This window comes from Gopherus flavomarginatus, chromosome 1 (genome assembly GCF_025201925.1).
Source record: "Gopherus flavomarginatus isolate rGopFla2 chromosome 1, rGopFla2.mat.asm, whole genome shotgun sequence".
NCBI classification, from domain to species: domain Eukaryota; kingdom Metazoa; phylum Chordata; order Testudines; family Testudinidae; genus Gopherus; species Gopherus flavomarginatus.
Genome location: NC_066617.1, coordinates 23,078,870 through 23,104,869, shown reverse-complemented (window position 1 = coordinate 23,104,869; position 26,000 = coordinate 23,078,870). Strand labels below are relative to the sequence as shown.

Sequence of the window (26,000 nt, the reverse complement as noted above, 5' to 3'; positions counted from 1 at the left end):
CCAACACAACCCTCTAGGCTCTTTGCCCCCAGTTTTCTTGCCCAGCCCATTCCAGTTCCCTGCTGGCTCCTCATCTGATCTGTCTTTGTCACACACATCCCAAGACTCCATCCACCTTCCTGATGTTCCCCATCCCCACTGGCTTCCAGTCCAGGTCTCTTTGCCCAGACAGCTCCAGTTGTGTTTGTGTCTCTCTCTCTCTATCACACACACACACACACACACACACACCAGACATTTGTCAGACCAGTCTCCCCTCCCCACCACCACCTCATGTTCCCTACCTATTGGTTCCTAGCCCCGAGTATTCTTGCCCAGCCAGTCACAGTCTTGCCCCCGCAAACCATGAGTCCCATTTTCCTCCTAACACTTCAACAGCCTCTAGTCTTGGTCCGACCACCCCTAGGTTCCTTCTCAGAATCTACTCCCCCCAACCTTGTTGCATTCCAATCAGGCAGCTTTCTCCTCCAGCAGGGCAGCATTGAGAGCCCAGGAGAGCATTTGCTCTCAGTTCCAGTGCCCAGCCCTGGCCGTCTGCAGCCCAGGCCTGCAATTGCAGGCAAAGTCTTGCTCAGTCCTAGGCTGGAGCATGTGCACTACAGACAGAGACTTCAGTGACTTTACCAGTTAAACTCTAAGCAATGTCCACTGAGCATGTGTTAACTGTGATTTTTCAAAAGTTTATAACTTGGCCAAAATTGAGCAGATTTTCACAGGGATGACAAAAGGAGCATCTCTGACACAAAGGCCACCTCCCTGCCAAATTTAAAATCCCTGAGAAAGTATGGGGCTGCTACAGCTTCTCAAAGAAAATATCATAATTTTTTAACATACACAAAACAATGAATTTTCCCCCAGCCTCATTCTCAGACACAGCTGAACCGTTTTGGCTTAATTTTCCAATATTCAGCTTGACGAAGCCATCGAGCAAGAAAAATTTCATCTGAAATAGTTAAAGTTTGGCAATGTTATAAGCAATTGAAAACAAGATCTTATAATGGGACATTTTGGGGCAATTCAGTATTAGGCAGCTCTACTAGCCCTGCCTATAATATGTTGGGAATGGGAACTAAGCTGGCTGTCAACATATACTGTTTCATTCGGTTTTAAAAACTAATATCTTACATCCTGTGTGTCCCCATCCGTAAACACTGCAGGTGGTCCTCTCTGGAATGGTACATCCAGAAATGGGCAGTCTGATTAGATCCACAAAATTATTGAATACTGCAGCTCTGCAAAGAGAAAACAAAGAGTAGATATGACGGATCTTATATAATATTTTAAACTGCTTTAAAAAAAACAATATGATCTATGATAGCTCACAGTAATAATTAAAAATTGTGCCAAATTTTCTGCTTTATTTTTCTTCTCATGAAAATCTGGGAGTTCCTTTTAATTACTTTTTGAATTGCAGATGTTATTTCTCAAGCAGCTTTCCTGTAGTGCTGTTACTGCTTTTATTCTGTTTAATTTGGATTTTCTGTACAAAGATAAACAATGAAGGCATAAAGACTATACCCTTAATTTGAATAAACATTTATGATAATATGACGGTACATATGAAGGGTCATATGTACAAAAGGAGCTCACTTACAATCTAGTGTTTATGTTATTCTATAAATTAAAACCACACACCATTCTATTTAACAAGACCTCATTATCACGAAGAAAAATACATGTAGGGCACGATTTTTCAGAAATGGCATTTGTTTGTGTTGGTTTAGAAGGTGAACGTGCATTTTTAACACATGTCCAAGCATTTGGGCTCTGTTCTGATGGAGTGCTCATTAACTTGAGAATCGAACTACATGCGCAAAACAGACTCTCTGGTGGCTGCTGTTCCACACCAGTTATTAGGGCTACTGGATCAGCATAAAGAGAGATCTGTGAGCCAATTCTTGGGTAGAGTGACCAGATTTCCTGATTTTATAGGGACAGTCCTGATATTCGGGGTCTTTGTCTTAGATAGGCGCCTATTACCCCCACTCCTATGTCCTGATTTTTCACAGTTGCTATCTGATCACCTTACTCTTAGTCATCCCAACTGTGGCCTTTTATGCCAGACTTCATGGGACCAGTGTAGAAGCTGTTTCTTTAGTACATAGTGAGTGCACAGATACCACTTTTCAGCTAGTCTGCTAGCAGATACCAGAATAACCCCTAAACAGAGACCTTGTCGTGGACACAAGAATGACAGGTCAATTCCACCAGCAATGAATTGCTGGTAGAAATATAATCTAGCTACTATCCTTTGCATCAGCAAAAACTCAGGATGGCTGAAAAATCAAGTACATACTGTGAAGAATATTAAACCAATCCCCAAAGCAAAAAAACGAAGATTAGCAACTAATCACAAAGTCATAAATTATATCACTGTGAGTAGAGTCGGTGAACATTTGAGTCAATGTTTTTCAATGAAAAATGGCTTTTTTCCATGCATACACACTCCTAAAAAAATCCACAAAGTTTTGTTTTCATCAACATTTTTCCTTTTTTGAAGGGGGAGTTTTTTTCTATTTTTTTTTTTCATTTTATTTGGATGGGGAAAATCCTACTCTTTTGCTCTTTTACTTTAACACACCCTTTCCCAGTGGGGTGGTGGGAAGTTAAGTATTGTAAAGATTTTCTTATTTCTCCTCCCAACAGGATTATTTTTGTTTAAAAGAAATTATAAATTTCAAACAAGCAAAAAACATTGTTTCTTTTAAATTTTTTCATGACCTATGCTTACTTTTTCCTTTTTATGACCAGCTGTAAATGTGAGTTTGTTTAATCTATATGGACATAATGTGTATTGCTACTATTTAGTCAGAGCCTATACTTCTTTCTTAGGCAAAACACCCATCAACCAGAGATCCTGGAGTTAGCAATATTAAGAACTAACCTGGCAAGTTTCAATAATACCAAATCAGACCCTTCAGGTCCATACACCAACTGGGAGATATTCAGAACTTGTTTACGTTTCTCTTCTCTTCCTTTGATATTATGAACTCCAAGCCAGGCTTCATAGTCTTTCAAATCTTTGTACCTGAATAAGGCAAATTTGGTGTGACACATTGGTATTTTCCTTGGTCTTGTCTCAACACATTTTTTTGGTACAGTAACATTCACATATACATTGAACACAGAACTTTTCCAAAAAATTCATCATGTTCAGATATAGTGTTTTGGTTTGGAAAAAAAGGCAAGCCACAAAGTTCACATCCAGTTCTAAAATTTTCCAAAATCCAAAAGCATTTTGGTTAGCGTCCATCTCCGCTATTCCTGTATTCTCTTTTTTCGCATTTTATATCAATTCCACCAACTGTAAGATTGCATTATTTCACTTTGCAAGTACTGCAGCATGATAGAGAATGTGTTAACTGGTTATTAAAATTGTGGCATCTAAGACAATAACTACTGAAGTATTATTTTTAAAAGTGGAAGTGATCCTGTAGCAGTTTACCCATCTTTTATCCACTTCTATATTAGGAACATTTATGATAAAAATATGCAGTTCATTTCCACATATATTCAAGGCAGGCCTCTTAGTCTGTACTCTGGAAGATGCTAGGTCAGTAAATTAGAACACATAGTAATTCAGCAGTGTATAGAGAGGGGAAAACAAGTATGGATAAAATAAGAACCAATAGAAACTTGCATCCAAACCTCAAACTGTGACCCAACAGGTCACACTTTAAAAAATTATTTAGTTTTTATTTGCACAATGAAACTGTGCTTCCTGATTTCAGCCAGTACCTAAAGGGGATGAACTGAAAGTTTGTTCTGTTTGTATTTCCAAGGCAGAATAAGAAAGCTCCGGAAATTTCATGACCTCTCAGAATTCTTGTGAATATTCAGATATTATGGAGAAATGATGGCTAAGTAGCAAGACCTGGATGTACAAAAGAAGTTAGTTGTAGTAATGCTGAGCATCACAGCACCTACCTTTTAGGTGCCTAGAAAATCACTGCAATTCACTAAGCCTGAATTAGGCACCTTGGCTCCTATTCAATGAATGATAGGCTCCTTCAGTTGATTCACAGAAACCAGTATGCTAGGCAGCGTGTCACTTAAACTAGCCAATGGGAAATGTGACCAAAGGTGAGTGTCAAGCCCCACCAACTCATAGAGATAGGCATTTAAGTCCAGGCTGCAGGGAAGCAACTAGGTCTGCTAGCAATTCTCAGCTGTGAATCCTCTCTTGGAGTTAGGCATCTTATGCCATTTTAGCAAGCTGCTGAAAAGGAGGGAGGAAAAAGAGGAGGAACATACTCATAACTTTAGCCAACTCATGAGGATAGTCACCTGGGATGCGAGAGGCTCCCAGATGAAGTCTCCCTCCACCTGAGGGGGAGAAGAGATTTGAATTGGGATCTATCACTTCTCCAGTGAGGGCTCTAACCACTGGGCTGTGTGACATTTGGATACAGGGCTCCTTCAGTCTCTCCTGGTGAAGCTATTGTACTCTGGGTCAATAATTAGTCACAGAGGGACTTGATCCTGGGTCACTCATATCCTATGTAGTGCTCTAACCATCAGCCTATAAGGGCTTGTCTACATTACCTGCTGGATCGACAGGTAGCGATCGATCCAGCGGGGGTCGATTAATTGCGTCTAGTCTAGACGTGATAAATAGATCGCTGAGCGCTTTCCCGTCAACTCTGGTACTCCACCAGGCTGAGAGGCACATGCACAGTCGACAGGAGAGTGTCAGCCATCGACTTACCGCAGTGAAGACACCACAGTAAGTAGATCTAAGTATGTTGACTTCAGCTATGTTATTCACGTAGATGAAGTTGCATAACTTACATTGATCCCCACCCTAACCCCAGTGTAGACCAGGCCTAAGTTATTCTCATGCATGTTCTCTCTCTCCCATCCCCCACCCAATGACTCAATGGGTTCAAACTCTGCCACACAAGTGTTTCCCCTCAATTTCTTGTTTCCATTCTTTTAAGGGTTTGGATGGATGAAATATGCCACTACCTGTAATTTTTTTCCCCTAATAATATCCAAACTTTCAGATTCTCAGTGAACTGAACCTTTGAACTTCCTGAGATTTGCCCAGGTTTGTGTTATACTCTAGCCCAGTGCTTCTCAAAGTCAGGCCGCCGCTTGTGCAGGGAAAGCCCCTGGCAGTCTGGCCCAGTTTGTTTCCCTGCCACATTGGCCAGTTCAGCCAATTGCGGCTCCCACTGGCTGCGGTTCGCTGCTCAAGGCCAATGGGGGCTGCGGGAAGCAGCGCAGACTGAGGGATGTGCTGGCCGCCCTTCCCGCAGCCTCCATTGGCCTGGAGCGGTGAACTGCGGCCAGTGGGAGCCGCGATTGGCTGAACCTGCGGATGTGGCAGGTAAACAAACTGGCCCGGACCTCCAGGGGCTTTCCCTACACAGGCGGCAGACTGGCTTTGAGAAGCACTGCTCTAGCCAATTCCCAGCAGTAACATGAAATTAAATTTTATAAAGAGGCAATTGTCTAATCATCACACTTGAAAGAGATGGTCATACTTCATACTTGTCTGTAAAATGTCCAGTGCTTTTTTGGAGCAATGATGATGATAATAAATGAATAGCAAGGTTCCATAAAGACACTCATTATCAAGAGAGAAGGACTGAAGATAAAGCAAGAGAGAAGACTGCAGGATTTAAAGGGAAGATGCATGGTGCCACAGGCTTAAAAGAAAGAAAATACATTTCAACGATGAAAATCTACAAACTACTTTACCGAGAAGGGAAACATTGTCTTGCTGTTAGAACCCAGTTTTCCTTTACCAAAGTACCTCCGCAGATATGTTTATTCCTGAAAAAAAAAATGGGGAAAAATTGTACGATTTGGTTTTTACCAAGCCAAAACTTCTAACAGCACTTCTAAGGCCACTGTTCAGTTACATAATCATACTATTTAACTAAATGTAATGCCATTAAAAGGTAGATTGACAACCCCAGAAAATGAAGATTTCCCTGTACAGTGCAGTTGTATCATGGATAATACTGTAGCAATGTAGGCTTCCCTCAGACTGCCCGACCAACCTGACTCTCTCTAGAGATGAGAGGGAAGTTCGTTTCTCTGTTCATTCATTTTCTGGCCTCAGTGCTGAGACTAAAATAAGGGAGCCAAATGTAAAACTGTGATGTGGCTATCTGTCTAGTAGGAATTGGACTGAAATTACCAGATCATTTCACACAGGCCCCTAAACTGCCACCAGATGGTAACAACATTTGGTCATTACTCAACTAGATCATATTCCAAGTATTGACCTAAAGGTGGAAAGTTCCTATTTGATTACCAATCCCTTGGGTTATCCAGTCCCTACATACTTCAGTTGGAAACAATCTGCAATGTGTGATGACCTGTGTGAAATTATAGAAACTGCAGCATACTATATTATGTAAAATTAAAAGGATTAAATATGACAGATATTCCAGGAATAAAGAAGAGAATTTGGAATGCAGATTAATTAGTTTGCTTCTTTCTACTTCCAAAATAGTTATATTTATTTACTGCTGCTCTTTGGAAGGAGAGTCTGACACATCAGTACTCTGGGAAAAGCTTAACTTCTCACATTTTATAAATTCAGATTGTACAGATGTTCAAAGCTTTAGCAAGAACTACTGGAATGAGCCCAAATTCACGTATGCTTATTCTATGTTGCAGTTTGAAGGTAGCAGACTAACACAGATGTTTGCCTTCTACTTCTTTTTGAATTGTATTTTGGCTGGGGAACAAGAAGTCAGGTTCTTTTTAAAAGAAAGATTCTGTTCAGATTCCTTGAAACTGCATCAGAAGTAAGGGTACATATAACCTTTTTGTCAGTGTCACTTGGCCAGATTGACATCATCTCATTTAGAAGTTGTGACTGGTACATACGCATAGCCATACACAGAGGTCAAAATTCTGCTCTAATAGTGGCACAAATCCAGAGTAATTTCTCTGCAGATGAAGTTACTCCAGATTTACTTAAGTGTAATCAGTAACAGAATTAGTCTGTTAGTCTATACGGTGCCACAGGATTCTTTGCTGCTTTTACAGTAACAGAATCTGGTCTAGATCTCAGGATGCTCTGGGTAATTAATTTTCTTTACATTTTAGAGATGGGCCTTAGCTGCAAAATCTGGACCCAGATCTGGGTTTCAAGCACCCCAAAATTTAAAGAGCTTCAACTCCAAGTTTGGGTTTGCCCATCTTAACACTTTCTAATGTTTTCAAAACTAGGATTAGGAGACTGATTTGATTTTGAAACTCTCTCGTTTCCTCTACTCCCTCCCTCCCCAAAAAAAAGTTCTAGAATGATCTGAGGTTTTCGTTCAGATCTCTATTTAAATGAGTTTGTTTCTAACAATACAACAGTTGAATAATAAAACTATATTCTTATTCACCACCAAAGTATTTTTCAGTCATAATTTTGTTCCTTATGAATTTTGCTCACCTTCCCTACTACTAAACAAATGAAAAGCTTTTCGGAATTCACCTTTCAGTAAAAAAACCCATAATATTTTAAATGTCTCTGGTCGTTCCCCCAGCCAATGGTCATTCTGTCTCTCTTGAGGACATATTGTGGTATGGCCTGGGACACAGTGTCCAAAGACACATTCCAATTGGCCAGTGGCTGGGTTTTTTCAATTATGTCACCTGTGCAGCGACCCCTGACAATGCACAAATGAAGCTTCATCATCAAAAACCCCACAAAACAAAGCTGCTATGTCTATTATGGGTATGGGATAGAGAAAAGTTAAAAGGGGAAGGGGAACAAAGACAGTTAGGTCCGCAAGAGAGGTAGCAGTGGCAGGTGGACAGAGGGAAGCACTGATGGCAAATATATCTGACATTTAGACAGCCTACTCTTTCAAAATGCCTTTTCTGCAGCAGTTTGTGGCCTGCAAGCTACATTTAATCTACCTGCCAGAGTAAAAGCTAAACTGGGAATTGCTTTTGGTTGCCAAATATTAAAGGGGAGAATCAAGACACCTGCTATCATAGACAGATAGAAGATAGCTTTGGAAAGGGTCGGAAATATGCATATATGATAGAGTTTGGGCAGCTGTGGTTTAAGAGAAAAGCCATGCCATCTCCTTCCTTTCCTTTCCTCAAGTTATATAACAAACCTCCTTCTCCTTGTTTGCTTGCATGTTCTGAACACACTTGTCTGGTTCAACATAGCACATATGCACCTGCCCTGCTTTGTCAGTCATCCAGCTGAAGTTAATGCTTCACATGTTAAGCATGCACTTAAGTGTTTTGTTGGATCACACCAGCCTTGCAGGATCAATCCCTCAGCCAGCTGGTCAGCAGCTTATTCAAGAGGACGAAAGCACTGTTTTTTTGTTAAACCAACTGGGACCTTGAGACAGACCCTGGAAATATTATAAATGAGAATTATTTGTATTTTGGCTGTGCTGAGGAACCCCCGTCATGAAACAGGACCTTACTGTGCTAACTGCTGTACAAATGCAGAACAAAAAGGTGATGCAACATTCCTGTTATTCAGGGAACATGGTCACCATAGAACAGTTTGAGCATCCAAAATTAGCTTTTCTAATAGAAAGTGAGTTGGAGATGGATGGGGGTGGGAGGAAGTACAAAGGGCTCAAATATTCCACAGCTCTTTAAAGAAAGGCCAATACAGCTTTCAAAATAGTACAGAAATATACATCAATTGGAAAAGTCAAACAAATGGGTTAGGAACTACATTTGTGGAGGAGCAGAATAATGAGTTTAAGGAACATTCATTTTTGTATGTTGGTAGTTCTTCATATGGTACCAAATGGAGAATATGAGGTAAAATATTACAGTAACTTATCAAATAAGATCTTGCATAATGTAATCTACATTTCCAGCTGTGGATATTAGGATCTTTTTTACAGGGAGAAAAGGGATTCCTTTATTGCCCATAGTTATTTCTCATACATATTGCATTTCAATTGCATGTAACGACATGAACAGATAACTTTAAAATTTGACACTGGTGTAAATCCTGCATGTCAGCTTAAATCTTAATGTACTGCTGTTAAATTGCAGAAGGCAACATGCAACTCAATTTTCTTACAAGACTCACTGAAACAAACATTTTAATGCTGGACATGATGCCAATCATATAAATGGAGCTACAGTAGCCGGAAAGCAGAAGGTTATGCACGTTTTATAAAGAGCAGTTCTTATACATAGGACAGAAATAATGAGCTTATAATCAGTTCATTGACATGAAGGATACAGACTTGGATTCAACAGTTGTTCCAGCATATTTCTACTTTGCTGATTCAGTGTTTAACCACAATCTACATGTGTCTTTACTGAGGTCTTTATTTTAGTGTAACCTCAAACCTATATTTTTTTAAATTGGATTCATCTTTCTATGCAAAATGATAGTTACCTGTAGACCAAACTAACCATCCATCCTTCGTTAGTTTGTGTTGGGATTCCATTTACAACTCTCAAATGTTTGGTTGAGGCACAAGAAATGACAGTATCTGAAAGCAGGTCCAGAGATCATATTTTACTAAAAACGGTTGTAGGAAACTTGTACAGTTGCACATAAGGACCACAGAAAGGTCAATTTTTAACAAACAGATTTTTTTTCTCTCAGAGCTACTAAAAGCATTCAAAATTACATCAATTGGAGTGACCCTAGGCCATCAAATATTTAAACAGGCTGTTGTCATAAAAACGTTTAAATAGTTTTATTGTTGAGATTCATGTAATTATATAGTTAATGCTGAAAACTAGCACCATACCTCACCATCTGGAAGGATGAGTTTAAAAATTTATATCACAGAACACCAAAAAGTTATCAGCTCGCCAAGGAATTTTAAGTTTTTCTTTTGTAAATCTCATTTTCTTAAGCCTAGAAGTAATTTGCTTTCTTTAGCTGATGTTTTGGCATGCCAGTTAGAAAGGACTGGCTAGTTGTAAGGAACTTATTCCTTTACCTCATACATATACACAGAAACACTCAAAAGAAAGTGGAAATACCATAATGGGACATACAGTATATAAGTAAAATTACTTACGGTCTAAATTGGTTGCAGTAGGACTTGTATCACCTTCACCTAGCAGACACACAAGACGTCCATAACAGTGAAAAATAAAATAAAGTCTAAAATTAAGAGGAGTCATAACAGAAAAATAAATGCTATGTTGCTGATTTTAATAACTCACAAAGATTAAGGCTTAAATGACCTTTGGAAAAGGCCACAAAGGCATAGAGGCAAGGAAGGGGGTAGACTTTCATTTCAGATTTTTTTTTAGCAACATTTGAAAATGTTTATTTCACTTTTTTCCTCTTGGCTGAATTTTGGATACATCTGAACTACACGGACATTTACCAATGCATGCATCTGGTTTCACATAAGCATCAGCCCAACTGATTGTCCAAGGAAGTTGGGCTCCTAGCTCTAACCATTTGGAAAATATCAGAGGGGTAGCCGTGTTAGTCTGGATCTGTACAAGCAGCAAAGAATCCTGTGGCACCTTATAGACTAACTGATGTTTTGGAGCATGAGCTTTCGTGGGTGAATACCCACTTCGTCATGCATCTGACAAAGTGGGTATTCACCCACGAAAGCTTATGCTCCAAAACGTCTGTTAGTCTATAAGGTGCCAGAGGATTCTTTGCTCCTTTGGAAAATACAAATCTTATTTATATATTGATATTAGGGAAAATTTATCTGAAGCCAAATTTGTTATCTGAATATCAACTCTATAATCCAGTTATTTTTTCAACTGCTTAAGGTTTGCTCAAATTAGGAGAACTCTGGGTTTGAATCCAGAAATCACACTGCCAGTGGTGACCAAAAATAATTACCATTGCCACATAGCCTACCAGTGCTTGCTGTAAATAATCCAAGAGTACAGGTAATAAAATTTAAAGCTAAATAGGTTTGACATTTGTTCAATTATTTCTTTTCCTCTACACTGACAAAACAAAACACTTTTTACAGTTTCTTTACTTTCAACAGATATAACAGCACCTGAATCAGAGGATCTCCTTCTAAGGGCTGATCTACACCTAAAACTTAGGTTAATCAAACTGTATCATGTGAGGTGTAAAAAATTAACACCCTTGAGAGACAGAGTTGAGTCAACCTAAGCCCCAGTAGATACCACTAGCTTAATGGAAGAATTCTTCCATCAACCTACCTCAGGGCCGGCGCTTCCATTTCGGCAACCTAGGCGGTTGCCTAGGGTGCCAGGATTTGGAAGGGCAGCAGACTGCTCCGGTGGACCTCCCGCAGGCGTGCCTGCGGAGGGTCCGCTGGTCCCGTGGCTCCGGTGGAGCATCCGCAGGTATGCCTGCGGCAGGTCCACTGGAGCCGCGGGACCGGTGAGCAAGCCCTGCACCTAGGGCGCCAAAAACCCTGGTGCTGCTCCTAACCTACCTACTGCCTCTCAAGGGGATGGACCTACACAAAGCCCTGGCTGGGATGATTTAATTGGGAATTGGTCCTGCTTTGAGTAGGGGGTTGGACTAGATGACCTCCTGAGTTCCCTTCCAACACTGATATTCTATGATTCTACTACAGCAACGGAGAAACCCCTTCCTTTGCTGTAGCAAGTATCTAAACTACAAGCTGTGTGGCTGCAGTGATGCAGCTATACTGCTGTAGCGCTTGTATTGTAGACATAGCCTGAGCATGTTTGTAGTGTTAGGGTCTCAAAAAATGCTGCCAATTGCTCTTATGAATTAGTGTGATTTTATTCCTAAATCCTAGAGCATAGGAACACATTTCTTCCTTAACCCAAGAGCCTATTTTACTGTTTAAATATTCTCCCAGGTTATGAAGCATTTTCAGTTTAAAGATACAAACTGAAGATAAACATCTTTCAAACTTAAATGTGAATTCCATATTTCTCAACATGAGCTTCCCCCCCGTCAAGTGATTTGTCCAAGGTCACATGGGAAGTCTGTGGCAGACAGAAAAGGGAATTTAACCTGGATCTCATGAGTTCCAGGGTAATACCCTAGCCCCTGAATCATCATTCCTCCTCTCCTTGCTTTATTATCACCAGTAATCCTGTAGTGAGCAGGATTCCTTCATCTGCTACAGCCCTTTTGTCCTACTGCAGCACCATAACTGAGCCTCAGAGCCAGTTACGGGAGAATCTCCCTAGCATAGGCTTTGCAGAAGGCATTTCCTCCCTATTGTCCCCAAGTAATACACAAATTATTCATGATAAGAGTTTAAGTTTTGTAGTGTCACATGTAACAGCCAGAACATAGACAAATGTACATGAAAACAAGATAGCCAACATTATACAGCTGATAGTAATTCCCAGGCTGCAAGGAATCTTCAGTGCTTACATCGAGAAACTGGGCAGTAGTCCCAGGGAATGAGAGGATTGCTTGTATAGCACCAGGGACCATGAGCATCATCATCTGGATTGCGGCAGTAGTTTTTCTTCAGTTTGCTAATATCTGGTTCCCTGAATACTGGTATGTGCCTACAGAAGAAAACACGCTACCAATAAGTATGTTACTATGAACATTCATTCCTAATTTTAAATGAATTCACATTGACTATATTCAAGCATAAGGACTGCAGGGAGGGCTGAAGATTTGCTTTGTGGTTGCTTCAAGGTATGGCAGGAAAATTAATTTCCTCAGCTTGATCTGAAGAAACCTAGCACAAAGCTCCGTATTCAGGCTGTGTGCTCAGTGGGAGGCTTTGAGCCATATTAAAGAGCAAATCCTAGTTCCTTTCAATTAGGTGGGAGTGGCTGGTGAATCAGGATTCCACGTTCAACACCAGAGATCAGAGAGTGGCCTAAGAATCCACCCACATGCCTTAAAGACTCAGCTTGTAGTGTTTTCAAACTATGCATGAACACACGCAAACAAGTGCATAACAACAGGACTTCTGTTCCATCTAAACTGTAGAGATTTTCTACATATGCTGATAAGAGTGGGATGAGACAATCAAAGCAGACAGCTTATAGGTCCCAATTAGAATACACACATTTGTACATTCAGATCATGACAAATCCCTTCAATATAATTGGTTAATAATAGCAGTCAACACAAGCAATTCACTTATTGTACAGTGAGAAATAACCAGACAGTGACTACACAAACCAAACACACAGCACAAATCAGAGAGCAGCAAATTGCATTACTGAGGTAGAACGGTTTCATTAGGGGCCTCTAGTTGCGTGGCATCCCTGCAGACTGAATGGCTGAAACAGTTCCATTTGTGATTAATCTGGTGAGGAGGGTGTGGTACCTTTAAGGCATCTGCACTTTCTGCTGTGGGAGTTATTTAGAGCCCCTTTCTTAGGGACCTGAATTGGTGCTCAGAATACAGCTGAGTTATGGACAGCCCAGAGACCTTATTCTTGCTTAGAACCTTTCTTGGGTTGTTTATTCATTTTCATCTGAAAACCAAATTGAAACTATGTTGATTAAACTCAGTTGCCTTTTCCACCACCAATCATCTTGGCTTCCCATTGAAGTAAATGGGACTTGAGGATGCTCAGCAGGGAGCACTCAGCAACTCACATCATTTGTAGGGAGCAACTATGCTACAATCCGTACCCTCCTCTCCCACAACTTTAAAGGGTAGAGATGGGAAAATCCCTAGCATTGAGTGTACTGGTTATGAGATCCCAAAGTCTGTAATTACTGGCAAGCCTGAACAAAGACATATTCTACAACATACTTAAATGTTGAAGGAAATTATGCTGGGAACTCCAGGGGATATTTTGAAGTGTTTACATAAGACAATGAGGTGCCAACTGGAGGTGGTGTTTGTGCAGGACTCATTGCGCTTTCTCTTTATGTCTTATAGCTACACACCTCCTTAAGTCATCAATATTCTTGTCCCACATGGAGCAAGTTAGCCCAGATCTTGTCTTAGACAAATTCCCCATGTAATTCTTGCCATTCCCACGATAGCAATCTGGAAAAAGAATATTGAGAAAAAGAAATGTTGAAGGAACTTGTGCAATAATGAAAGGAAAGTTGTTCTTTTACAGCAAGCATCCAAATAATTAAAGATAATCAAGTTCTATATTTAGCAGACACTATACAAGATAAAGCAAACATAACCAAAACCAGAAAACAAATTAATGAGAGAAAGTGAACCTTTCTGAAATTAGATGATATATCCCCTTCTTGAGGCCTAAGGTCTTAACTATAGTATGCAATAACTTACTTTTACTGTGTCTTTCTTTGATAAACTGGAAGCTTTTCAGTTTAAATATAATTTGATTACAGTTAACTTAACAGGGTCATTGCAAATTATTCTATATCTAAAAGCTGCCAGGATATAGTGTGCTCTTTTTAAAAAGTCCAGATGTCCTCAACAGAATTGAGAACAAAACTTCTGAACTCATTAAGGAGAGGTTCTGGATTTTGGCAGCAATAGATAACACTGGAATTTTTCTGTTCTCTGGCATGGCCAAGGAGTAGCACACCTTCAACTTAAATACAGTTTAAAAACATGCCTTGATAATGAAGCATAAATTATGTTTATTTCATGATGTGCTGTCACCAAACATTTATGTGTAAAATAATTTGAAATTGTTAATACCACAAGACTTCATGTGTAAAATGATTGACTTAAATGATAAATATTTTAATTCCAAACAGATTCTCCGAAACACACTTTTTTTTTTTACAAACAAAAAAAGGAGGCAAAATTTAATCCTTGTTAATACAAAAAAATGCCAAGCTGCTTATCCCACCAAAAATCTTAATGGGATGCTAAGATAAATGGAATACAGCTGAAATATTTTCTTATGAATTATACTAAAATAGGGTCAAAGCCTGAGCATGCTCTACAAGATGCTGAATGCAGTCAGCTCCCATGGATAACAATGTATCCTGCAGGATCAAATTCACATATAGAAGAGATCTAATAGGAAAATATCTATAGAAAATTTATGTAATATTAAAGGTTCAGATTAAAATGCTTTCTGATTTTGTTTAAAATTCACAGCTATTTGGGGTAGGTTGAATGTTATTGTCTAAGTTCATTTCCCAGTAGTCAGGAATCCACATTAAAACAACCAAATAACCATACATCACATCTGGTAGCCTTGTTGGCAATTTCAGCAGAGAGATCAAGACATAGCTAGGCTTGGGCAATGATCTAGAGATGGTCCCTCCATCGCAAGGAGAAAACACAATGGTCCAGATCTTAGTTGGTGTAAAATGGAACAGTTCCTTGCTTTCAGTGGAGCTGTATTGATTTATATCAGCAGAGGATCTGATGCAATAGGGCACCAGGTGGGGGAACACTTTCACTGTTGCTTCCTTTGCCTGACTAAAGGGACTAGACCAGATTCAGATCTCATTTACACCACTATAAATCCAGTGAAATTCAAATGAAGCCAGTGAAGTTGCTCTGGATTGCATAGGTGTAACAGATTAGAATTTGGTATTCCAGTGTCCAAGGAAGTCAATCTGGCACCTTGAATTTAAAATATTTTATCTCCTTTGTATCAATTACCTTGTTCACTTGACACCTCACACTTAGGTATTTGGGAGCAATAACCAATCCGAATGTTTGGGTCAGTAGTAAAACACCAAGGTGACTCCGATCCATCTGGATTTCGGCAGTAGTTCTCTCTTAAATCCCTATAAAAATAAATATGCTATTTTATATTAGGCATAACCTAAAACTGCTGTGTTCTAATTGCTTTTCTATTACAAGTTAACAATAATAGAGGCTCCTTGAGGTCTGTATGCTATTGATCAGTATTTAGTGCAGAGAGATTTAGGTGAGACAATAAGAAAGCAGGGACTAATAAAGTAAGGCAATTGTAACTGGAGTATGGTTATAGGGGAATCATCTCCAGTAGATCTATGTTTTGACTAGCTATAGGATTTCACTTTAAGTACAATAATATTTGAAATATAGTATATTTCCATATGGGAACTTCCATCATTTTTTTCAAAGCTTTCTCTGATTACAAAGTTCGTGCATGGCATCAGATGCACCTGAAACCTATTAAAAGTATTTAAAAAAAAATACAAACCATACCATAGCATTAAAGTTCTCAGTACTTTGAATGTCTCTGCAGAATGTACAGAAATGGTGTCCTGTAGTTTTTCATTGATTTAATTAGGAAACTGAATCTTAGTACATGAAAAAATTGTGTTGAAATCTTATACAGGTGTTACCTTTTGAATAGGAATCTAATCACAAGAGAGTCTCTCTTTAAAAATCTCTCACAGCTTGAATTAAATAGTCAAACTTCTCAAATGTAAGTTTTATTCTCTAGTCTCTTGAAAGCTGTTCTCACGGTCTTTGCAATTTCACATTCCACAGTATTTTCCCATCTGCAACAGTCATTGATAACTTACGGTATAATAAATAGGCCTGATCCTGTAACCCTTATTCACATGGGTTTTCCTCAGTCACACAAGCAGTTCCATTGACTTCATGAGGGCTACTAGCATGATTAATAACTACTCATATGAGTAAGGCCTGCATATCAGCGCATTATTGTTTTCAGGGTGAACTGTTACAGGGCTACTTTTTTTACAGGAGATTGTGAGAACTGTACATTGAGCCTAATCTTACAATAGTAGTGACAGACAAAATGCCAAAGACTCAATTGTATTTTGGCTGAGAAAGCACTGCAGGAACGGCCTCACAGATTGTCTTTTAGGTGGGCTCAGGAAGGTCCTGCTTAAACAGCTATGAGATTTATACAGGAGATTCGGGACCAATAGAAATTCTGTTCTACCAATGAGGTCAACAGGAATGCAAAAGGTTAACATATGAGTGATTTTAACCCAATATTCTTGCCCAAGGAGAAAATGCTTTTGCACCTATATCCGAGTGACTCCAACTATTGTTCATTTTACTGATAACTCTCTAAAGGATATAACACACATTAAAGAAGCCCGACAATGCTCCAGGTCAATTAAGGGACTGAAATATAAGTGTCTTGCCCAAAACCACAGAGCAAGTGCTTTTGAGAGCCAAGGTTAGAACTCAGGCTGGAATCTCTTCCACTCAAGTCTTGTGCTCAGGCCAGGGGATCGGTGTAATTAAATCTAGACAAGGTGATGAAAATACACGCTAGAAATGTAATCATTAATGAGAGGAAAACAGAACTGACAAGAGGACAAAATAAAAAAGCTCCATAAAATATTATAAATGTCAAGTATCCACAGTGAGATTGTTTAGCTAAAATAGCAGGAAAAAACCCGCTAAGACTAAGTTACGTCTGCATATCAAAACTACAGATAAACAATTGTCTCCTTCCAAGAAACAGTGATGGCTTATTAATGGGATTTAGGTCACAGTACTGTAAACACACATGTACCTAACTCTGAAGTCAAATCAGTCTAGTCATGTGGTCAAAATTAAGCTCATGGGTGTTTTTAGGATAAGGGTCTTCAGTGTGTAAAAACAAAGACAGCATTGAACCAATTTATCTGTGACCCATAATAACCCATAATTTTTGTTTCAAAGAGTAAGAATTATTTATAGCACACTCTTGCAATAGTCACATAGTTTCCAGTGTCAGAGGCAACAATGAACATGTCAGCATGCAGAGTAATGATGATGATGACGACGATATTAAAAAAGTAACAACCTTTCTTTGAATACCCTTTGGCGACACAAATGTCTAAATTGCAGGAACTGATCTCTGCCCTGTAATCTGTGACACCTGCATGCGCTACTCACTTGCACTTGAAGTTTTCGGGAGTGATGTTGTGCTGGTGAGGAAACTGGAAGTCCCAGTGCTGACATTGGACTCCACTCCATATGGTGTTCACGGTACCTCGGTAGCCCTCACCTTGCCCCTTGATGCACTCTGTCGTTTCTACAGCAGCATCAGTGATGTTCACAATGGCATGAGCTGTAAATGGAGAGAAAAAGAGCTGTTTTCTTTTCCTAAGAGTGAGTCTGGTGTGAGTGTGCTGCAGTTCAGCCTCTATAGCTACTCAAATTCAGAGCCTCTGATGACACTGTCAGTGATAATCAAGTCTGGCAACTCAAACAATTAATTGTTCCTTTCAACTTTTACAAGACCAATGAGATTCTCTGCGGCTGCATAAACTCATGTTAGCACATTTGCTTTCAGGATTAGGGCATAAAATGTCTGAAATATATAAGGGTTCCTACATAAATCTTGCTGCATAGAGAGATGCTAGGTTGTTTCTAAAGCAGTCAGTGTCAGAGTGATATTCTTAGTTATTATAATCCCAATCCTGAAAGTATTTACAAGTATTCTTAATTTCACGCAACTGAGTAGCCCCAATGAGATGTCCCACACGTTAAAGTGAAGCATATGCATAAATGTTTGCAGGATTCAGACCCTAATGTAGTTGGTTTTTTTTTCCAAACACTCAAAATATCAGTGATGGATTAGTGAGCAGTACGTACTTAAAAAGCAATACATCTTATTATTAGCTAATGTCCTAATGTGCCTTTAAGCTACTCATTTTTATGCTTCATAAAGTTAAGAAAAAGAAGTGCCCTAACTTCTGGAAACCTGAGATCAGAATTCTCTAGAGAGAGATAAATATTTTCAAGACTAACAAATGCATCAGACTCAAGATCTTTCACAGATGTCAATATGATCTGCATTAATCCTAGTTTGGGCTGTTTTGAACTAAATTCAGACAAACAGTGGCTTCACAAATGAGTCATTTCAAACGCTTGAAAGCCTCTTTTTATTTCCTGTAATTGAAAAGTTGATGGGAAAGATGTAGCACAAAATTTATTAAGTAATGCAAAACTAAACACACTACGGTGATGTCAGTGTCTTCCAAATGCCCCCAAAAAACACCTTTAAATAATTATTCAAGAGTCATTTTGTAAATGTTGCTAATTGGTATTTGTTCATAGTCTGGTGAGTAATTTTACAAGTTAATTTACCAGCTATAGTTTTCAACTGTAAATATGTTAATAAACAGTCTCTAAATTATTTTTCTATGTTCCAGCAATTAGAATAATATAGATGTGTTCTATTAATAATGTCATTCATTCTTAGTGAATCAGTAATTCCAGCCAGCTCCACTAATTTGCAAAGGGAATGGATCTCAGGAAAACAAAATGTTATAACATAGGGTTTCTGTACGACTTCTTTTCAAATCCCTCATTTTAAAGATCCTATTAACATCAGTCAATAACATGAAGATGCACAGTGGTATTATATATATCTGTTTGTGCTAGAACTCTAAATTTCTCTTTTATTCATCTGTTGGCTGCTTTTACCTCTGCTTCATAGTCAGATTAATTGCCTGTCTCCCCTTCCCAAGGCAGTCCATCTGCACAAGTTGCCCCACTGCACTGAAGTTATGATTTCCAAGCTCATTCCAAAGCCAAAAGGCCATAGTGATGTCCCTTGCATTCCTACGTTTCTGCAAGATGGTAAATGCATCCTCTAGAGTGCATTCACTAAAGAGAGTAGCTGTTCTTTAGTTTTCCATTGTTAAAAATATTTTTACTGATTTTATAAATAAAGCAAGGGAGAGGAACTGGCTCTTGGAAAAGCACCTAAGAAGGACCAGTGCTGGGCAGGGTTAGCAGAGGCTTGGAGAGCTCTAGGCTGACAATTGCCAGACTGGGGCCCAGTCACAAAGGGGCAGAGAAGGTGCTGGGGCTATGGGGAAGGTGTCCAGGGAAGTAGGCAGCGGAGGAGAATTGGAGGAGGGCAGTAAGTGGCTGGGCCACCCCTTTTCCCCCCACTTGCCAGTAATGAGTGGCTAAGCCAGACTGCCATTTGCCCTTGGAGGAAGGGGCTAGACTGAGGACTGCAGTGTCATACTGAGGCAAGAGATAGAACCAGAAACTGCCGGTCTAATAACCCCATCTCTGCAACTCATAAAATGTGTGACTTTGGGCAAGTCACTTAACCTCTCTGCATCTTGGTTTCACCCTTTACGATGTTATATAATAATATCACATGACAGGGCTGTTGTGATAATTAATTAGCAGAGCTGAGTTAATTATTCACAATGAACAATTTATCCACTGAATTTACCCTTCCCCTCTCCTTTAGAATAATTGCAAATCGATTGCAAGTTCCTCAGACTTATTCATTCTTTGAACTAATTTAATTATATTATTCCTCAACATTTATACTGTGTATTGATCTTAAACTGAGCTGAGTGTATTTGGAACTTGATATCCATAAACTGAGCTGTGTTCTTTAGTTCCAATTAGTCAAGTAAGTCACAAACTATTATTCTGTTCCCTGATTGGATGAGAAGGCACTTCTGGTACCAATACGTAAGCCTCCAAATTTAAAATTTGGCTACTGGAAATTCTCGAGGATGTAACTTTAAAATGCATTTTCCATGAACATTTGCAAAAGGCAAAATACAAAAGGCATATGAATATGGCCAAAAATAATCTAAATGATTATTTCTTTTTTTACACTATCCCATCCACCCAACTCTATCAGGTCCCAGTCCTGCAAAAAGTCCTGCATGGATTGCTTTTCGGGATCAGGTCTTAGTCCCTGATCCAGCAAACCATTTATGCACATTTAAATTTAATCGCATGACTAGTCTCATTGAATTCCATAGGAACAATCATGTGCTTAAAGTTACACATGCTTAAGTGTTTGGCAGGATCAGGCCCGTAATTAGTAAAAAGGTAGAACTGACTTCAAAGGGAGTAGGATTCTGTGTTATGATTTTATAAAAAGTGCTATGTGTTATATATTAACGCTGTCCTATAAAGTTTTGTAATTGTGAGCAGAAATAATTTTGTCATTTGTCATTTTTTGGAACTTGAATGAAACTATTTCTTACAGTTTGAGGACCAAAAGGAACCCCATTAATTTTATCACTGACTAATGCAAAAAGCTGTGACAGATTCTCCCACATCCCTTCTACGCCTCTATACTTTCACCATCACACCCCAAACACGAAAATGCAAAAACACCAAATTTTCATAAACCTGTTTCTCTTTTGATATCTTTAAATGAACTACTTATTAAAGGAAGCCCTTGTGCAGAAAAAACAAAACCCATATAAAGTTTTGAGAGAAAGGACAAGCATACAATCTGGAGCTCTGCATGGCAAACTGAGGATGATCTTCTCGATCCTACTCCTCACAACAATACTAAGGTAGGAAAAGAGCAGTCAACGCTAACATTTGTTCCTTCCCTGGATAATTTCACAGTAAAGAAATGAGTATAGAGGAGATAAAGAAGAGTATAGAGATAATTCGCAGTGAACCCACAGAGCCAAATTCTGCTCTCAATGATACAGTGCAACACTCATTCGAGTCAATGGGATTACCAGGGTGTAAATGGGGGAATAATTTGTCCCTGTTTTTTAAAGACAAGCAGGTTTGTGCCTAATACAGTAGAGGAACTGTTCTAAAACAACTCTGTCATAATAAAATGTGACCTGTGTAATGCTGCAAAGTTCAGTGAGAAGCTGGGGTGATCTGTTGAGCAGGTGCTGCTCATGCATAGTAAAGCTGCCCCAAAAGAGCCTTAACTCATGCCCTGCATTATTATTGAATTTGAAATTCTAGGCTATACCACAGCTCAGGTCACTTTCCTCCCCTATATTTTGAACATTGGCTCTTCAACCTCTTCTATGTGCTCGGCAGCTTTATTATGATATACAGCACAGCAGAGGAAAAAATACCTGCTTTATAGCATTGGTGTGGAAGAATCATGTAGTGCCAATTTTAATCTACATTGCCTGAGGGATAACAAAGGAATAAATTAGAGTTGAACCCCAAAAAAACCCACAAAGGGTCATATCTTGGCACATGCCACAGCCTGAATATGAACACCAACAATTAGCTTGGTCTGGAATCCAGATACACATTTCAGAGTTCCCCCCACCTCTACAATGGGCTGAAAAGCCTTGAATCCAAAATCCCTTTATATTTAGTGTGCTCAAAATTCAGATATGGATCCAACTTTTGACCCTGAATCTCATCTTTAGATTAAACAGAACTCCTACATATCATATTGAAAAGTATACTAGAAGTAGAGAGATGGAGTCTTTATAAAGAGAGAGAAAATAATACATAGTTATACACAGTGAACACTGTAATAACCCTCTATTAGGCCTCATTGTAAAATTAAGTGGGAAGTAACTATCAAATTTTAAACACCAGTCTCTTCCCACTGACTCATTTCTATAAACATCTTTATGTTAAGTAAATATGAAGCTTGAGTTGCACGTTCTTTATTTGTGTAGTATGTTTCAGCAAGACACTCTAAGGGCTTGCCTACATGTGGACATTCACGAAAGTCAAGACAAATTAAGTGAAGGTCTGAAGTTAATGTGCATAAATTCAAGTGCACTAAACACCTGCGTGGATGCTCTCATTTGGAAGTAAAGTGACCTTGGTGCATTACAACTACAAAAACTTTATGTCTGAATGAGAGTATCCACATGGAGGTTTTAATTTATGCACATTAACTTCACAGCTTTAGTTAATTCATTTAAACTCCCTGAACAGACAAGCCCTAAGTCACAGCTCAGCATTCAAATCAGCAAGGGAATCTCTGCTTCTAAAAAAATTAATTGGCAAAAATAGAAGAGTTCCATTTCTTTATCCTCCCAATCAGTGGTGACAACAGCACCACTGTCCCTCTGACCCACGCTATCAACCTTGTTGTTATTTCTCCTCTTTCTCCTTTTCCCATCGCCTCCAGGCACTCACTGAGTCCTGTTACTTCTTCCTCTTTAATATCTCCAAACATCATCCTTTCTTCTCTATCCCTTCTACTCTGATCTAGGCCTTCAATAGTTCTCACACTGACTGACATCTGCAGCCTCCTCCTCTCTGTGCTCCCAAAAAATGTCTCCTTTCCCCTCCCTGTGTAGGCCAACTAACTGTATCCTTTTCCTCTGTCACTCTAGCCATATTAGAGTCCACTCCCCAACTCTGATTAGTATCACAGGCATCCACTCTCCTTTCCCATTAATCCCAAATTCCTTGTCCTTATCCCCTCTTCACAATCCCTGTTCTTGCTTCCATCTCTGCTGTCACTTCCTCCTACACCCATTCTGGCTATTTTAATGCTCCTTTGTATCTTCTCACCTAACTAGAAATTGGCCCAAGCCAAAACCACATCCACATATGTGAACAACTTCAAACCAATTCATGCGCTCAAAACCTCAATCCAGATCCAGCTTCTGCAGTTTGAACCCATCTCTAATCCTTATTGTTCCCATCATCTCCTTCTCACGCTCTTGGCTTTATGTCTTCATTTTTACACTGTCTTCTGTCCTTGAAAGAGACTTCAGTTTCTGATACACCAAGTCCCCTCCTTCTGCCCCTTCAAATCCTTCCATAAACATACATTTATTTTATGAAGCCATCCCTACATTGATTTCATCATCAAAAATGTTGCCTTCTTGCATGTGAACTCTCACATACCATATTTCTGAATTAAGCTCCAAATGCCTTGGTGCAGAGACAGGATTTATTGTGTTATAAATACTAATGCATGCTATGTACCAAATCCTGAGCTGCTGCTGAGAGATGTACTCAGTGAAGCTTAGGTGGCGTATGAGGGAGGGAGCACAAAAGTGACTGTAAGCCAAAAATTCACCTGTGCTGAGAAATCACATGGTAGCTGGGTAAACCAGCTCTAAGGCAATTTGTGCAAAGCTGCTCTAACACACAGTAAGTTCTGGGCCAATAAATAATAGTAATAATAGCAGCAAAAGGCAATTTCAGATTAATTTAGAGAAGATAATACAGTAATTGATTATCAATTGGGGGGGGTTATGAGGTTTCATCATCAACCTTTAGTACTTATATGGCCCCTGTAGCAGGGAGAAAGCCTGAGACATAAGCCTTTGTATCAGAGGCCTGGTATGAGGCAGGACCGGCTCAAACAATCTGGCAAGAATAGGGCTAATATTGCAAAAAATACTCATTCCTCAGAAGTGCTAAGTACAGAGTAATCACGCAAACACATCCTGATATCAAGTGGTACCAGAACATCCCAATATTAAGGATGGTGCAGAAACATCCCCCAAGGATAGCAGGAACACACTGACCCCTCCTTAAAGATAAGGTCAGGATAACAGTTTGTAATAAAGATGTTTTGATCAAACCAACATGTACAAGTTAATAACTAGCCACGTCAGGCGGCAGTAACTAACTATGTCAGAGGCAGTACTAACTTGTTTGTATCAGGGTATAAAAATGCATCTCAAAGGGAGTATCTTTGTCCAGCTGAGTGGGGAATGGAAAGTCTCACCTTTCACTGAGCTGTGTCCATCGTCACGGGTATACATGACTTAGTATCCTCGTAGAGTCTGCCGTGTGCTTTGTCAACAATAAACTTGGCCTGGCGCCTTCGTACCTTAATGGATTTCGTGGTCATTGGGTGGTTCGCTCAAGGTCTGCTGTGCTGGCTGGGGCAGCACAGAGGGAGAACACACATATGCAGCCAAACATCTAACCACAGCCCCCATTACCCTAGTATCTGAGCACCTCACAAATTTTAATTTGTTTATCCTCACAACATCCTTGTGAGGTAGGGAAGTGCCATTATCCCCATTTTACTGATGGGGAACTGAGGTACTGAGAGAAACTAAGTGACTTTCCAAAGGTCTGTGGCTGAGCAAGGAATTGAACCCAGGATTTCCAAAACCTCAGCCACTGCCCTAACCACTAAAACAGTGGTTTTCAAACTTTTTAGGCTACATACCCCTTTCCAAATAATGTAGCTTACTGCATACCCCTATCTGAGATAGGCAGAGGCAATGCATGAGGCGGAGGGGCATGCAGGGTCACGTGCCCCCTCAGATTTCTGCCTTCTATTGAGAAACAACTTCTAGAGGTTTTCAAACTGTGGGACACATACCTCTAGGGCAGGGTTTCTCAAACAGGGGTCGCCACTTGTGTAGGAAAAGCCCCTGGCGGCCCGGGCTGTGTATTTACTACCCTATCCGCAGGTCTGTCCAATCGCGGCTCCCACTAGCCACGGTTTGCTGCTCCAGGCCAATGGAAGCTGCTGGAAGCGGTGTGGGCTGAGGGACTTACTGACCACCGCTTCCAGCAGCTCCCACTGGCCCAGAGCAGCGATCCGCACCCCACAGTTTGAAACCCTCTGATCCTGAGGTACACCAGTTTTAATTTAAAGGAGATTCAATTTGATCAGATTGCCAAGCCTTACTAAATAAAATGTGTTGTCAGCCATTATAAGATTTTTCCCACATACCTCCTGATGAGAGCTCACGTACCCTAGGGGTATATGTATCCCAGTTTAAAAAGCACTGCACTAAAACATCCATCATCATTTAATGGAAAAAACTCATATTTAACTGAGTTTTATTCAAGGTTTGAAGATTTTAAAAAAGTGGTGATTTTTCTGCTGTGAAAGTATACAAATGAGAACTCTGCTTAATAGTATCATCATCGTCACTATTGTCTGATTAGTAATGTGAAAGAGAATCAGGCAATTTATCAAAGGAATTTTTGTATTGTGCATGCATCTTTTACATATTCACTCTTACACAAAACACTACCGTTTACTACAATGTACATTTAGTTTCAAGTGTTTCAAATTTAGTTTTCCCCTGATGTCAGATGAAGATCAAAAAGAAGACTGTGTCCCCAATACAGAGAGCCCAATTTCATCACAATATCAAGAGCAAAGTGCTCAGGATCATTAATGTAGGCCATTTATTTTTAGAAGGGCTGGTACTGCGATTGCATTTCTTGAAGACTCTAACACAATCTTAACTGTTGGGGGAGAAGGAGCCGTTACTAGAGTTTGGAAAACATCCCCTGGCATATGTCTTTAATAAAATTGGATCAGACTGTGAATGTTAAGAATTACATTGATTGTTAAGCTTATGTGACCACCAAAGCCAGATGTGAATCTTCAGAGCACTGACACATCAACTTGGGAAATACCAAAGGATAAACATTTATAAAAGTTGCATTTGTAAAAACCGTCAGAAATTATAACTTAGACAAATTTTTTAGTAATAAAATCTCCACTACCAGAAAAAAGTATATGAATATGTTACAACAGAGACTGATTATTCAATAAAATACACATGTTGAAAGTAGTTGTGGATAGAGGTAGATTAGGGGTTTGTGGGGCCCTGAGCCAGA

General features: G+C 39.5%; 1 protein-coding gene across 1 annotated transcript in view; it reads right to left on the bottom strand.

Annotated features, from left to right (window-relative positions):
- HGF (hepatocyte growth factor) overlaps positions 1–26,000 on the bottom strand; it is a 70,071-nt gene that overhangs the window by 9,896 nt on the left and 34,175 nt on the right. The window contains exons 8-16 of the mRNA XM_050936879.1: positions 17,619–17,793; positions 15,426–15,553; positions 13,769–13,871; positions 12,278–12,417; positions 9,987–10,025; positions 9,350–9,446; positions 5,707–5,781; positions 2,885–3,028; positions 1,126–1,232 (exon numbers count right to left, since the gene is read on the bottom strand). Of these exons, the coding sequence (XP_050792836.1) occupies positions 1,126–1,232; positions 2,885–3,028; positions 5,707–5,781; positions 9,350–9,446; positions 9,987–10,025; positions 12,278–12,417; positions 13,769–13,871; positions 15,426–15,553; positions 17,619–17,793 (1,008 nt within the window). The remainder of the gene's footprint in view (positions 1–1,125; positions 1,233–2,884; positions 3,029–5,706; positions 5,782–9,349; positions 9,447–9,986; positions 10,026–12,277; positions 12,418–13,768; positions 13,872–15,425; positions 15,554–17,618; positions 17,794–26,000) is intronic.